General features: G+C 38.6%; 2 protein-coding genes across 5 annotated transcripts in view; both read right to left on the reverse strand.

Moving 5' to 3' along the window:
* ical1 (islet cell autoantigen 1-like) overlaps positions 1-4069 on the reverse strand; it is a 43007-nt gene extending 38938 nt beyond the window's left edge. For 3 of the 4 annotated variants that reach the window (XM_006636763.3, XM_015359377.2, XM_015359374.2), the window contains exons 1-4: positions 3130-3194; positions 1951-1981; positions 1794-1834; positions 737-905 (exon numbers count right to left, since the gene is read on the reverse strand). In XM_006636763.3, coding sequence (XP_006636826.3) covers positions 737-905; positions 1794-1810 — 186 coding nt within the window. In that variant the 5' untranslated portion in view covers positions 1811-1834; positions 1951-1981; positions 3130-3194. Of the gene's footprint in view, positions 1-736; positions 906-1793; positions 1835-1950; positions 1982-3129; positions 3195-3862 lie in introns of those variants that run through there. The other variant, XM_015359375.2, reaches the window with a different exon arrangement.
* A 183-nt stretch (positions 4070-4252) lies between these two features.
* On the reverse strand, positions 4253-15559 carry wdr12 (WD repeat domain 12). Its single transcript, XM_006636742.3, has 13 exons — positions 14932-15559; positions 14317-14411; positions 13247-13341; positions 13030-13136; positions 11989-12104; positions 11113-11267; positions 10581-10626; positions 9976-10061; positions 9560-9700; positions 8472-8577; positions 7189-7321; positions 6464-6536; positions 4253-5305 (listed from the first exon to the last, which is right to left on the reverse strand). The coding sequence occupies exons 1-13, from the start codon at positions 14970-14972 to the stop codon at positions 5228-5230; spliced, it is 1272 nt and encodes a 423-aa protein (XP_006636805.1). The 5' UTR covers positions 14973-15559; the 3' UTR covers positions 4253-5227.
* Positions 15560-15571: the final 12 nt, after the last annotated feature.

Raw genomic sequence — 15571 nt, forward strand, 5'->3', positions numbered from 1 at the left:
CTCAGCTCAGTGACTTCTTCCTGTATTTGGAAGCTATCGGATTAAGTGTAATGGTAGTGTAATATGGCCACAATGAGATATGCGTGTCTATGTATTGTTGCATGTTTAGGACATGTTGTTTGTTTTAATGTCTGTTTATTTTATGCTGAGCGTCGTTTCTTGGCCAAAGACAGTTTTTCACCCCTTTGGATGGACAAAGTTATATCTTATTTAATTACAACTGCATCCCAGTAAACTACTACATCTGTTCTTTTTCTTTTCCCGTTTACAACCGTTTTTTGTGCAATATATGCCAGGGTCCCGTGCAATACATTTATATTTATATCTATATTTATATTCATATATGCAATATGATTTTTCTGCGTACTGTTCTCTTCTAGTTTGTTCTTTGTGTGTCCTGGACTGTAGCTCTTTTAGTGCACCCCTCACTGTACTGATTGTATTGTATGTGTTGTATTATTATTATTATTGTATCATTCATTACACTGTGGCTGTGTTGTGTGTGTTAAGCTGCTGTTGCACTGCAATTTCCCTCACGGGATCAATAAAGTATCTATCCCCAACCAGCGGTGTGCGCACACGGTGTACTGGGAGGGGTGATAGTCAATCCAGTACCATATGGGAACTCCTGCTACCCTTAATGCATCGCTCAGGTCCTGTCTCAACAAAAAGACACTGGTACTGGATGACAGGAGCACTTCCTGCCGAAGCAGCCAAACCTGGGAAAAACTCTGACCTCTAATTTCGCGTCCAGGTCGGCGTCGGACGCCACCACGTGCTCATCCTCCTTCTTTCCGGTGGCTTTGATGAGGACCTGCTTGGTCTTCCAGAACTTCTTCTGCATGCGAGCCATGACCGAGCTGTCCTCACCCAGGACGTGACGGCTGTAGGCATCACTGGAGTAACTGAGAAGACGACACCGGTTAGGTTTCGGTCAACGCGCGTGCGTCAAGGAGACAGCACTGGTTAAACAGTGGTCTGAGGGACCATCTGAGGTAACGTGCAAGGAAGTACAGGGAAAGAATACGTAAATTTCCATTTGTCTAAATAAATCAGCTCATTTTATCTTGCCAGGCTAGGTCAAATACTATTATGTTCTATAATGGACTCACAATTGTACATACAGTACTGTTATGACTGTACATTAGATTCAATAATTACTTAAAAGAATAAGAAATTCAATAGTTTATTAAAAGACTTTTAATAAAGTGTTATATAATACATAATATAGTGGTGTAATACAGGGGTCAGGGGTCTGAGCACACACTGTTTGCAGATTTAACGGAGTGGAGCGATGGTTTGGGTTCAGAACTTGGGACTGGAAGATTGTGGGTTCAAATCCCAGGTGAGAGACTACTGTTGCACTTTTTAGCAATGTACCTCTAAACTGCTCCGGTAAAAAAGCCCAGCTGTACAAACGTGTCGGCCAAATGAATAAACTTGTAAACGATAAGTAAATTATAAATGCTACATTAAGCAATAATAAGTTTCTTCTTTTCTCCTAGGAAAAAAACATCCTTCATTCTTTCAAGTGACAGTGGACACTTTACGGGATTCGGTATATACTATTTTCTCATTCTTGAACTGTGTGAATGTACAAGTATGTATGTATACAATGTTAATTTTTGTACTTGCACACTAGTTAGCAATTGTGTTAAAACGGAACAAGATATTTTCTTGTTCTTGATTATTGGTAGTTTGAAAACATGAAATGAACAGGCAAAGTTAGCCATTTTCTTGTGGCAGAAAGTGAAACTAGGCATAAATAAAATGAAATCTGGTGCCATACATACCCATAGTGACTCTCCATTATAAACGTTAATGTGTTTCAGTTCTGCAAAAGAACAAATATTAATGAAAACACAGGAATTCTAGATGTGATGCAAAAAAAAAGCATAAGGATTTTTAGATTTTAATCAGATGTGGGCATTTTTAAATTTATATCCTTACCTATAATAGCAGTCGTTCATGCATCACTCTCCTGGAGTAATACAAATAAAAAAGGGTAAACAATACGACTCTCACAAACACAGTTAATAACACGTCCTTTTAAATGAATCGGCTGGGTAGCTGCAAAGGAACAATAGGTTTATTCCAGGCTGAAAAGAGAAGAAAGAAAACACAACGTTTCGGCCGTGGAGATTTCTCACACCTGAAGAAACGTTGTGTTTTCTTCCTTCTCTTTTCAGCATGGAATAAACCCATTACTTGTTCCTTTTTTAAACAAATGACACCCAATGAGTATTTTAAAACCACACGTTTAAATTTGATTCTAAAGAGATAAAAAATGCTCAGAGCATTGTACGATGTGTAGCTGGGAAGAAAACGTTAGGTGCACTGGAAACAGCATCATCTCTCTTGCTAAACTATCGTTACGATGGGAGAGGGCTGGACACGTAACGCTACATGTCTAACACTACAATGGGAATAGTATGCAGACGCTTCATGAAAATGTGATTTAACACATGAGTTTAGCTTGATATAAATGAATATATCAGCGATCGCATCGTGAAACAGTGATCAGGCACGGAAAAAATAAACGAACCTGCTCCCGGGACAATGATGTAACCTGCCATCCGTGAATTAGCCTAGCAACCCTGACACCACCAAAGCAGGAAAGAGCGGCGATACCAGGCCTTTTGTCCACAAATCCCATTTTTTCCCCACTTTCCTCGTTTAAAAATAATGTGCAGTCGGTTTCGGCGTTGGCTACTAGACGGTTCGCTTCACTCAAAACGGTTTTAAAACCTAAAACGTTTACCTTTCATGACAAAAGCTTACAGCAACTATCAAATTACCGGACATATGGGAACGAACTGTCAAGAAATTACTGCCTCTATATTTCTCCATCCAACATCGGGTAAAGACATGCCACGCCGCTAAATAAACGAAAATGCACATTTCACTTGTTCCGTTTTTGATCGGTAATAACTGCATTAACTGGGAAACACGACACCCTAAATTAGGACAGGGAGTAGTATTTTTATGATGATGATACAGTAAAACGAATCGGACAGTACAAAGCTATTGTCCAACCCAAGTCATCTACTAAAAAAAAACGGGATACCGATTTTTTAATTCGAAATAGAAATACGAATCCCTTTTTTTTTTTTGCATGCGACACGTTACCTGGTTATTATTAGCTGTGTATCTCTTCTCAGTCAGCCCCAGGATGTGCTGAACACCGATCATCCACTACGCTAGGGGGCACTATAGCACAGTCGCTCACCCAAGGACAGGTGATCCGTCCGGTGAGAGGATTTGACCAACGAGTAATTCGATTTGTTTGTACATAACGAGTTAAAATTCAGAGAGAAGTGGAAGTTTTGCTTCAGAAAATGAACGTCAGCTACATTTGTAAATGGATAAAAATAAAAAAAGCCACCTTAGTGTCTAGGTGGGCAGGAAAGCCTTAGGGTGTTAAGACTTCAGAAAGTAGAATAACAGGCTGGTGATCAGGCAAATTTCGGTTAGATCTTTATCATATGGAATTAGATGGTATCCCTGTGCTTATATTGGTCAATGTTTGTGTGGACTGGTTAAGTTGGAGGTTCCTTGATCTGGTGAAGTGTTATAAAGACGGGTCTCATCGCAGTACGAGTAGTAACGCTAACACAATTTATAATACGCACGAACGTCTCACACCATTTTCAATTTGACAAGTGGGAACTGCAGGACTTCGGCAGTATTAAATGATGTCCCTCTACATTCATTTCATTAGGAAATATACCACGACCCACTCCCCAGCAACCTACATGTACTGCAACTATGAAGACTGTTCCAGTATGAACTTCCTACATATATATATATACCGTCTTGCAGTTTTTATTTTCAAACCAACTCTTTTTCATTTATATTCTACCTGCTTACTCCTGGCGAGGGTAGCGGTGGTGACGGGCTTGGCAGGATAAAGCACATTTCAGTTTTACCAGCACCAGTCTCCAGCCTTCCGATTCAAAGTTATTATCCCCCTTCCAGTGTGCGGTATACCTCGTCCAGAACCTCCAACAGGATGCGCCTGTTATCCGTAATTTTGAGAAATGAATTACAATGTTTGACTGTTTGGAATAAAACCCGGCAGCTGGCGCCAGCTGACGAAGATATGGAAAATTTCGGATCGACAAGAGCCAATCGGAACAAAGGCGGTCCTCATTTTTAAAAGCTTTATATGGTCTTCGTAGCGCAGAGATAAGGTTCACGACTTCTGCATCACGTACTTGGAAAAATAAAGTTCACAGCAGAAAACAAAGGCGTCCTTTCTAACTTTACTTTTTTCAGTCCATAAGAAATATTGTTTTAAAAAGTATTGGATTACGAAGACCACAAAATGAAACCAGAGCAAATCAGAGAATTGTTAAATGTTTAAAACAATCCTGTCTAGTCACAAGTTCTTTGTAAATGCTAAATACATGTCCCAAAATACAACATGCAGTTTCCTCTCAAGTGTTAAAATCCATCTCTATGCAGTCCCATATTTCACATAAAATTTAACACTTCAAACTATTATAGAAATGTTGCAGTCAAGAGTACTATTTATCCTTTAACTAGCAAGTATACCAATAAACATTTATTTCCCAGCAAACAAAGGCTAAATCCAATCCAGTTCATTGATAGTCATATTTATATTTCAATGGCACTTTTAAGGACAAATACATCATGAGAAGTTTCAGAATTAAGATGTCACAACAAAGGAAAAGAAATGTTTGTAGTTTTAAGATCAATACGAATCCCACTAATCACTGTATGTTTGGCTATTCTCTTGAATGTAACAAACTCGTAAAAATAGTATTGTCTACTCTGCCTAGTTTGTTTTAAATTCTCACATTTGCACAACAGCACAAGTTACATTTTTTTCTTAAAAGTATTATTTTACCTTTTACAATGAACAGAAAATACTGAATGTTGGCCCAATTTAATATAAAAATGTAGCATTTGCATTGCGACTGGATTGTATATATTCATTTTGAAACATTCCAACACATTTGAAAATGGCAAAATGAAAGGGAAGTGAAACAGCCAATAAACAGTACAAGCTTCGAACGAAATCAAGGATACCGAGAGTAAAACCACACAAGAATTTGATCAAGAACATCTCCCACGTGGTCCATTCAGTCGCTCAGTTAAAATGTTCTTGGGTCTTCTGGTCCTCCTGGGTTGGCAGCGGGTTTGATTTTGAAAACCAAAGCAGTCCAAGTCCAAAAGGTGGTATCAAAAGGAAAAGGCTGTGTTAAGCTCCATCGTCTGAGGTGCTTGCCTGATACTTGTAGGTGTAGAGTTTGTTGTCCGCCCCTCCACTTAGAAGCAACTTAGGAGACAAGAACAATAAGAAGAAACTAATAACGAGGCAATTCTCCCCCTCCTCAAAGTATTTTGATGCTACTTAATTCCCTTATTCTCGCCAAGCTCATTTTGAGCACTTGTGCATAAATACCCTTTGAAAGAGGTTAATGTAGCTATTGTCTGTAGTATCTAAATTGAATTTATGGATTTTTGGAGAAAACGGTTCTTAGAAGTATGATACCTTAAAGCAGACCATGCTTGGATATGGCGTTGCTTAAAAGGCTTACATATTGCCCTGCTGCAGTTGAAAACAATCTTCATACTGCTTTCCAGTGGGCTGTGCTTTTTTTCTGAAATAATGCACAAAATGGAATGTGTGTGTTTGTGCTTGGGTTGAACATTACATGGTAGGGTAAAAGCTGCAAACATGGTTTTGGCTTTTAAATATAGTGAATTTCTTCATTAATGGCAAAAAAAAAGAACCTTTAACATGCAAAGGTCATTTACAACTCATTACTGGTATGGATGTGTTCAAGTCCTTCCTGGCCACAAACAGGGTTATCCATTGGTGTGACTTTAAGGGCAAGTGATCATAACAATATGAATGAGCACTCCCTATGCTCTCTTGTTCCATACCCCGTGATAATAAAGTAAAATGTATTTAAGCACCTGTGAAGTATGACTGATCATCAGTCTAGATCAGTGATACATTGCTGGCTTTGCAAAGATCCTAGATCGTCTAATTTCATTCTGTTCAAATTGGTTTTAATGATCTCAGTATCCAATTGCCACTGCAGCCAGGATTTTGTCTATAAAACTGAGTGCATCTTTGTTACCAGAAGCAAAATTTTCTCTAAATTAGGGGTACCTAAGCCCCATCGTTTTTTATTGGGAACTATGAAATCACCACTTTCTAAACAAATGTGGTCCATTAAGCAGGTGATTTATTAAAGTGAATAATTTGGGGACCAAAATCTTCTTTTGTTTTCATGCTTCAGGGATAAGGAGTACAGGTTACAGAGGAAAACACTAGAGTAACAACTTACAAGTGTTTCTAAACATCAGAAACTGGTGACCTACAAGACACCAGGACCAGGGTGGAGACCCCTGCTTTAAGCAATAAACATAGGGTCAAGGAAAGAAAAAAAAAAGACAATGATGAGAAGCCTGTCTAGGTTCTTACCCCACTTTCTGTCCAGTCCACACAGAGAACCTTGTCTTCATGAGCCGCCAAGTCATACAGGGGAGCTTTACAGCTGGGTAGAGAGGGGAAATATTCAACAGCAGTACATGGAGCTCTTCATATCTAATCTGTTCAGCCCAAAGATAATGCATATACTGCACGTGAATTTATTTAGTCACTAAAGATGAACAGGTTGTTTCTAAATACGATGCAGACTGATGTCCGGGTGTTAAGCCCTATGGCCACCTGAGTGGTGGTGGTGGGCTCGCTTTCAGTTCAATTTCACGCAGAATGTCTCGGTAAAATGGCCACTCACTGTCACAAATACCCAATTGAAATTAAAACTGTTCCTTTTGGTATAAATGATTATAAAAAAACTTGCAAACAACATGCGACTTCACCCATGCTCCATCTGACCTACGCTAAGAAACTTGAATACAACTCATATCTTAACTGTCATATATATACAGTCAACGCTAATGAGCAGATAAAGTGCTCTCTGTAGTACGATTCTGCAATGTGGGTGGCTGGAAATGTGGTAGTCACTGTCTTTACAGATGCCTACACCAATGAAATAATGATACTATAGGAACAGTCAACTGGTTTGATCATTAAATGTCCCAAAAAAGGTGTCTGAAGAACCATTCTACTATGTCTGATGGGTCATAGTAGAAAAATGCTGCCAAGACAGGGCCCTGATGAAGCTATGTTAGTAAAGTATATACCTCCTTGTGTCCCACAGCTTCACAACATTGTCCAAGGACCCTGAAACAAGCTGATGTTCATGTGTTGGAGACCATTTCACTGCAGTAACCCAGCCATGGTGAGAGGTGAGAGAGAGCTGCACCAGGGAGCCATCTAACAAAACACAGCACTGAGGGTTAGCTCAGGGTACATCAGCTCCATTATCCTACATACATCACGGTTCTGCTTCCACTCGCATCCAGGGGGTAGATGCCAAATGAGAAGCATCATCAAGGACAGAGAAACTGAAATGGGAATTGCTTTAGTTCCTGTAATAATCCAGTGTTTGTGAATTTCAATTTCACAATAAAAAAAACGAGCAGTCCTGTCTTCAGGCTCCCAGGCTTTCTTCATTGAAATTGACATATGTTCATTTCAAGTCCTAGAGACAAACAGCATTTAAAGTACCAATTTTTGATTCCACAGGAGCCCTTACTTGCTTAATTAGTAAATCCTCAGAATTACCCATTTCAACGTTCAAATGCATGTGTGTAAAAGCAACTCATTTTCCCTTTGTAAGTATTTTTGCAAAGCATTCTCAAAGCTGCCTGGGGAAAAGCATGGTGAGGGACATTAACTGTACACGGCGAAGTTCTCTGGAGCCCATGAGTGGATCACCACAGACTGAAGGCTGTGCATCACTGACTTATTCTCAAACAGATTTCATTGCACTCAAATCCTTTCTGAGATATTTAAAAAAAAAGATACATTTATAGTGCACAACAAACAAAGCACAGAGAAAGAAAAAAAAAGAATTCCTGTTTGCCCAAACACAGATTAAGCTCTATGGTGACAGACTCATGAGCTGAATGTGACTGACTGGCATGAGTGCTGCTGTGGTTAAGGTGTGACTTAGCGTCTGTGAAAGACACACCCTCTTCCAGTCTGTCCTGAACCTCCAGTACAGGGCTTAGGTGTGTTAAAAGGCTAAAAGGTGGGCAGTTCATAAGGGACTACCTACGTCCACACCTGTGTGCAGTTACGGGGCTGGTAGCCAGGTCAAGACGAGGGGAAACATGCAAAAATTGGGTGGGTGTAACAAAACGAAACGAAAAATTACAATAAAAAGATAAGATGTATTGGAATGTCCCATTGGTGAGTGAAGACTAGAAAACTTTAATCCTGACAGGCTTTAGGAAAGCAGGACAAAAGAGCCACATATCAGATGCCTCTGTGGAAATCCCTTCAGTTGAGCCTTTTCTCAGGTGAGGATCATTCGACCAGCCAAACAAACAGGTTTCCCCCAGTTTCCCTAGATAGTCACCTTTGGAACGGGGATCCCACAGCCGGATGTGTCTGTCTGCGCTGCCAGACGCCAGTCTCTTGCATAGTGGGGTGTACGATATAGAGTTGAATACCTTGCTGCCTGTCTGGAATCAGAAAAAATAAATAAAATAATTTCCAGCAATTTCATGATGAACAATCTTCCAGCCACAGTCTTTTTTAAAGTTTTCAAAGGAGCTGGGGGAAAAATGCCAAAAACATCAATGCTTTAAATATAACTAAGATAAAATTCTAGTTTGCTAGTTAACAATAACCAGTTCTTGGAGGCCATTCTGTAGAGCAACACAGTGTCCCAGAAAAGGTTAAAAAAAAGATGTAATATGCAAAGAACCATCTTGCTTAGGAATTAATGGGCTGGACGCATCACTATACAAATATATCAAATTTGTCGACAAGTTTTAGTTGAACCACCCTTGTTATATGGAAGGTAAAGGAACAAATTATGTGATCTGCTTTTGTCTTGCTTAAAATGATATGAGACAACTGGTAGTATCCAAGCTAATAAACAGAAAAGTGCAAGCTGAATAAAACAATTCTCTTATTCTGGACTCTAAAGAACAAAATCTTTTGTCTCATATCCTCACCTTTGATTCATGAGCCTTTTCTGTATTACATAAGGCTTAAAGTGGTGGAAAGGCCAAAACAAACTTTCCCCTGGGACAAAGAGTCCTTGGTGGAGATTTGATATAGATATACAGAATGACATTACAGGTGCTAAAAGGGTCAACTGATCCACAACTTGCAAGCTTCACAGAGGACAATAGTGAAAGAGTTGTGGGTGTTTCGACCCTTCTTGTTGAAGTCCATGTTAAGTGATCAAGAAAAAAAAACGATGAGCTTCTAAGAAAACTAAGTCAATGGCAACCAACTGAATATGTTGGGCTGAAAGTTACTGTTGTCTGTAATTATTTCATGCCTTGATTTTCATTTCATGACCTAAATTTAAAAAAAAACATGCAAATTTAAATAATACACCTTTAAACCCTTAAACTATGTTATTTTATCATAGTATTCATAGTACTATCATAGTATCATAGTATTCATAGTACACTATCACAAAGAACATACCAATGTAGATTTTAGTCCTCCAGTTTCTGCATCCCAGACTTTAATGGTGTGATCCCATGATGCACTACAGATCTCCTCGGTGTCAGACCAGAGGACAGACGAGATGGCCTCATTGTGACCTGACAGGGTCATCGATGGTGTCTGGAGAAAAGATGGAAACACAAGGCTTTTTAACAACCCAACTCCCGATCTGAGGTGCGTCAGTTACAAATTTCAGCATGTTAATTTTTAAGAACAGAAAGATTATTTACAAAACAGGGAAATACAAATACACCTTCTACAGCTTACACAACAGAACAGGCACCATCAAGGAAAAGGACACATTTGCACATTAGCTAAGGAATCGACTTGTCCAATATGGACACTTTCTAGACTAGATCTGATAAGCAGATTTCTTAAAAATCATTAAACCTCACCCTAGTTAAGCCCGTCTGTTCAGTCTTCTGCTTTTTTCGTGGTCGGTCTGGTGGCTCAGGAATTTCATCCTCCTCTTCAGTAGGAACTGTGTCAAAAATAACGATAAAATAATTACAAACGAGTTTACACCTTTTACTCTCAAGCTACCCAGCTCACAGTTGAGAAGATCTGCTTAAAAATTGTGAAGTTAGGTGACAGATAATACAGCCTAGTACATTCAGAGTACTGTCTAATCTGGAGAAAAAGTTACTCACAATATATATCTGAAAAGCCTTGTTAGTACTGAATAAATCATAAGTTCACTATACCTATATATAAGGTTTGTGTTTACGTCTAAAATCAAATTTAAGTGGCAAATGTTTGACAAGTCCTAATTCGTTATAATGACCACATTGTGTATTGGGAAAAATTGCACAAGTTAAATCATGTATGTATTGTAACTGCCATTTACTCAACGAGACATTGAAGTTTTACACTGCCCTTTGCCTTTGAGTCATACAACTCTTCTTAAGACATGTTGTATGCAATACCTGGCACACAAATTGCCAGATTCCCTAATTTAAAATAAAAAAAACATCAAACTTGATTAAAATGAGGTAACTACCTGCAGACCAGATCTTCAGCATTTTATCCCAGGAGCCACTGCAAAACTAGACGTTTTAAAATATCAATAAGAACAGAATTTTAACAGCAGATTAATGTCAATACACTCCCCCCCCAAATAGTTCTTAATTCTTAAAATTAAAAATATCTAGTGCAATAATGTATTCCATCATTAGAGTATAGCGTGTACTACAATGTACACTGAGAAAAATGTAAGGATAAGTGCATTTAGAATTAATTCATGGTTCCTAAAAAAATACTGTTCTTTCTTTACACATATATTACAGTGGAATACTTTATCATCCGAAGCACAACAGCTTAAATGCAGTACCTAAGAAGGAAAAGAAGTTTCATTTTTGTGAGCTTGGCAGATCTTTACAATTTAACAATCGCCGAGGTTCGCAAGCTACTCGAGAACAAACCCCCCAGCAGGGTTACCCAGAGGGATTTGTTCTCGTAAGATGTGGTGCGGTGCAGACCACGACTGAACGTCAGCTGGAAGAGAAGATGTCCTCTGTGGAGAGGAGCTTTACTTTAGTCTTGGTGGCGTCCACTGCGATGCTCTCCACACTGCCCGCGTGGCCCCGGCAGCAGTGCCTGGCCTTCACCTTGTTCCTCTCCGAATGCCACTCCCACAGGATCACGGTCTGGTCCATGGAGGCCGTGAGGAGAAGGGAGGACAGGCCATCTGCTCCATCGCCCGCAAAGACAACAGAATGCACAGAGCTTGTCAGGGAGGGACACACCTTCAGGGCTTAGTGTCAGCTGCATACAACTCTTTAAGTGTCCTCCTAGTTTCCCCTCTTGAGCTCAACAATGGTGTTGAAGAAAAACAGGTCTTCCCTTCAATGTACGGATTTAAATGCACTTCGGTAACTCAAGTGTTGAAAACATATTAGTATATTTCAGCTCTATTGGCAGATATTAAAAATCAATCCCTAGCACGAGCTCAGCAGTTTGCTTATCAGTACTTAACAGCACTTCTTTATTGGTTAGTTATAAACAGGCTTTTCTAAGAGCTAGTTTACTTTTATACTTTAACTAGTTTTTACTTATGAATTTCATCCTACTACTGCACACTGCGATGTCTGTGTGCTCGAGATGTGTGTAATTCACAACAGCTGGCTGTGGTTCTCACGGAGATCTCAACGGCTTACTTAACATCTTAACTAGAACCCACAGACCTTCTTGGAAGTCGTTTTCAGGTCTTAAGCAGTTAACTGCACAAAGACTTTGCAGTTAACATGAAACCTCTCTTCTATTTAAGAATACAATGAACAACACCCCATAAAAGATATGCGTTTGTCAAATTACTGTTTTACTTTAAGAAAGAGCTCAGAATTGATCAGAGCGCATGGTGCAATAAAGGACCATGTCTCCAGGGAATTTCGGAAAACCGAAGATGTTACCTCTTTTAATCCAGGCCACATCTTTCACCACCTCTGTGTGTCCTGCCACTGTCATCACTGCCTTCCCCTCCAAAGACCAGATTCGCGCAGTTTTATCATAGGAGCCGGTTAAAATCCTGAGGCAGAATTGTACAGACATAAAGCATTCAAATTGCATCATTGAAGACATTAAAGAAATACAGGGTCAATAAAGACAGCTGCATTTGTCAAAAACAATTCAGAGAATGTTTATCTATTTTAACAGTTGTACTTTCAAAACAAAAATGTCTCACATTAAGGGTGGACATACTGAAACATGAATGGTGTGTCAGCTTCATACCTTTCTTTATATAAACCTGGCCACTGTCATTAAACATTTACCACAAGTCCTCCTTTTTTAACACCAAGGAGTTAATTACTGTGACTTATTTCAAGATTCTACTTCAACAGTTCGCTTCAAACAATTATTTTAGATTTTGCAACATTTTGGTGTTTTTGGTGTCTCTTTTTGCAAAGGTATGTGGTAAACCTATTTTCCATTAAGTTAAACTCCTAAAAAAACAGATGATATGAGAACACTGTCAGGATCTAAGTGACTTGTATTATAAACCACATGGCATTTTCTTGTAAGTCAAACATTTCCAAAACATTTGCTTTGGATGTTATCCTTATTTTGATTTAGTATAGCTTAAATCAAAACAGATCAAAAATAAAAATCATCAGGACATCACCACAAATACAGGAACACAGGTGTGCCCATATGTTTACATGTAAGTCAGCTTTGGAACACAAATTTAGGAGATAATATCTCCACAATACAGACAATGCGGAGATATCCTCAGAATACAAATTATTTGTTTTATCAAAAATAACAGTTTCTTCGTTAAAATATACAAATGCCGTTTTTATTCTCAGGTCTACTTTCATCTTTGTGATTCTTTTTAGTGAAGTACGGAACACTTAGAAGGTGAGGTACTGAAGGAGCAAATAAAAATAGAATAAAAGTAAAGAGGGCATTCCCTCAGACCCAGCAGAGTGTGAGTGTGTGTATGCTGCCCTTACCATTCCCCATCAGCCTCCACAGCGCTGATCCAGTCATCATGCATCATACACTCCTCTGGCTGGGGCGCAGTGAACTTTTCCACATACTCAATCTCAACCACATCTTCCTGAAACACACACACACAGTCCATAATCCAGCCGCCTTTCCACATTTTAAGAATAAACCACATTATAAAACCCAATTTCTTTAATTCCCTCTTAAAGTGTCGCTACATACCGTTGAAATGTTCTCCGCCTCCATATGGTTGATAAGGGGCATCCGTAGGAACTGGCCCTTGATGAGGAAGTCAAACTCCACATGCTTGTGTTCCTCTGTAAAGGCAAAGAAAGTGTTTAAAAGTGCCCTTTGCCAAGGAGTTGTACTCAAAACAAGAGAAATTATTGCCCAGTCGCTGGGTTTAAGAGTTTTGTGGGGCTTTGTTGTTTTTTTACACACTGCAGCTGTAATTTGTACAATTCATTAATAACTTATGCTATGCATAAGATTTCAGACAAAAATCCAAAAGAAGATAAGAAACATGCTGTTAGCAAATCCTTAAAAGAGTTTCATAACCTATGTGTTGTTTCTTACCCATTGGGAAGACTCGTGTGCACATTATTCAATATATTAGTTCTAACTTGACTGTCTCAATTGCTTCTCAATTTAAGACAGTAGTGATTAAGGTATGGATTTTAAAGAGGTTGCTCTCAACCCCGTTTCTCAACAGGGTTATGCAGTGGAGAATGAGTTTTCCCATGTTCTCTACCAAATTCCAGCTCATTAGTTTCATACCCATTGCAATACAGCACTGCATCGATGATGTCACGATGTTTAAATTTAATTCACCTAACAGTTCAAATACAGCAGTACATAATGTCGACCTTCAAGAAAGACAGAAATCAAAGACAACTACAGAAGAACATCTGGTTTTAATGTTTAAAAAGATTACTTTAATTCCTCTTAAAGCTAGAAACAACATTAAGAAAAAGTTTAAAAAATGAACATGTGGATTCATTTGATATCTGAATTGAAAAGGCAAGGTCTGCATACACACAGCCAACATACTGAACATGATGAACACTACGCATTGCTTATGTCCTGAACTAAGAACTAACATGCTTACTGCAGAAAAAGCAAAGCACTCTCAGAACCCTGCACTTAAGTAATAAACATATTTCCAGTATCACTGATGTTTTGCTTACATACTATATTATTTATATAATATAAGTATTATAGTACTTCAAAAGAATGATTCACTTAAAAAAGCGAGTTTTAAGGTGCCGATGGCATAAAGCCTGCATTCTTACCATGTTTAGCTTCCAAAAGTTTGTTGATGACATTGCTCAGATCCAAAATTTCTGAAGAGGCAGGAATTGAAAAGGGAACTTCGTCTACTGCATACCTTCATGAAAATAACAGTGGTTAAAAAATGTAATTAAACAATGTTGCAGTGTGCTTACGTAAAGAATTTTCTGCAATTTTCTTTACGAAATTTACGAAACGTTACGATCTTAATCGTTGACAGAGATACAGTTAAACCCGAACGTGGATCTTCGTGGAAAATATTTCTTATCCTGTTGAAATGTCACATTCACTAAAGGCTTCTCATGTCACAAAAAAAAACTTGATTGCCATAACAGTGCAAGAAAACTAAAACGTATATGAAAACATCCCGTTCGGATAACTACAGAAGTCAGAGAGCAGGGAGCCACATTTTAACTGGTTATAACAGAATAATTTAAACTCAGTAGTTAACGAGTTTCTCAAACATATTATATTGGCGCCAAATGTATTAAGCTTTTATATAACGGCGTATACGTGTTAAAACTGACGTTTAATATTATTTACATCACGGTATACATCTGAAGCCTTGCATTCAAGTAGTGTGACACGCACATCCGTAACTTAGAAGGCACACTTACTTCTTATTTTCTGTGAAGAACCTCGCTTGTAGCTGTGACATTTTGCAGTCTTAATGAAGTTACCGTCTTTTTACAAAGTATGTCTTAGTTGTTGTTGTTTTATTTTTACATTCATGAAATCCCAAACGGCTCTGAACACAACGCAGTGACTGCCGTGATGAAACGCGCACCATGTGGTTCCCTATGCAGCGTGCGCTGTGATCTTAGTACTTCAAATCAATCGCAGAAAAATCGCTTTCAGACCACTGTTGATTAGCACTGCCTAGCGATATGTAAGACGTCTATCGTGAATTAGTTGTTTTGGAGTGTCACGAAACTCCACTGACAGGCAAAGAAGGGAAAAGAAAATCCGTTTCCACTCTCAGTTTTGTTAACATAAAGGACACGTTAAAACGAATTATATTTCTACCTTTAAATTTGAAACTAAGGTCAATGCGGAGATCTACCATTCAAATCTTGCAATGCGGCTAGTTTGTACAAATTAAACTCTGTGATTGCAATTCTTTAAGAACTTTACAAGTGAAATGTTTTTTTTTGTTTTGTTTTCCGTATGAAACAACATATACAGAGCTCAAAACACACAAAAAAAACCCAACATAAAGCTCATGGACAAAATATTCCCACTACTGCTATAATAGGA

This window comes from Lepisosteus oculatus, chromosome 12, assembly GCF_040954835.1.
Source record: "Lepisosteus oculatus isolate fLepOcu1 chromosome 12, fLepOcu1.hap2, whole genome shotgun sequence".
Taxonomy (NCBI): domain Eukaryota; kingdom Metazoa; phylum Chordata; class Actinopteri; order Semionotiformes; family Lepisosteidae; genus Lepisosteus; species Lepisosteus oculatus.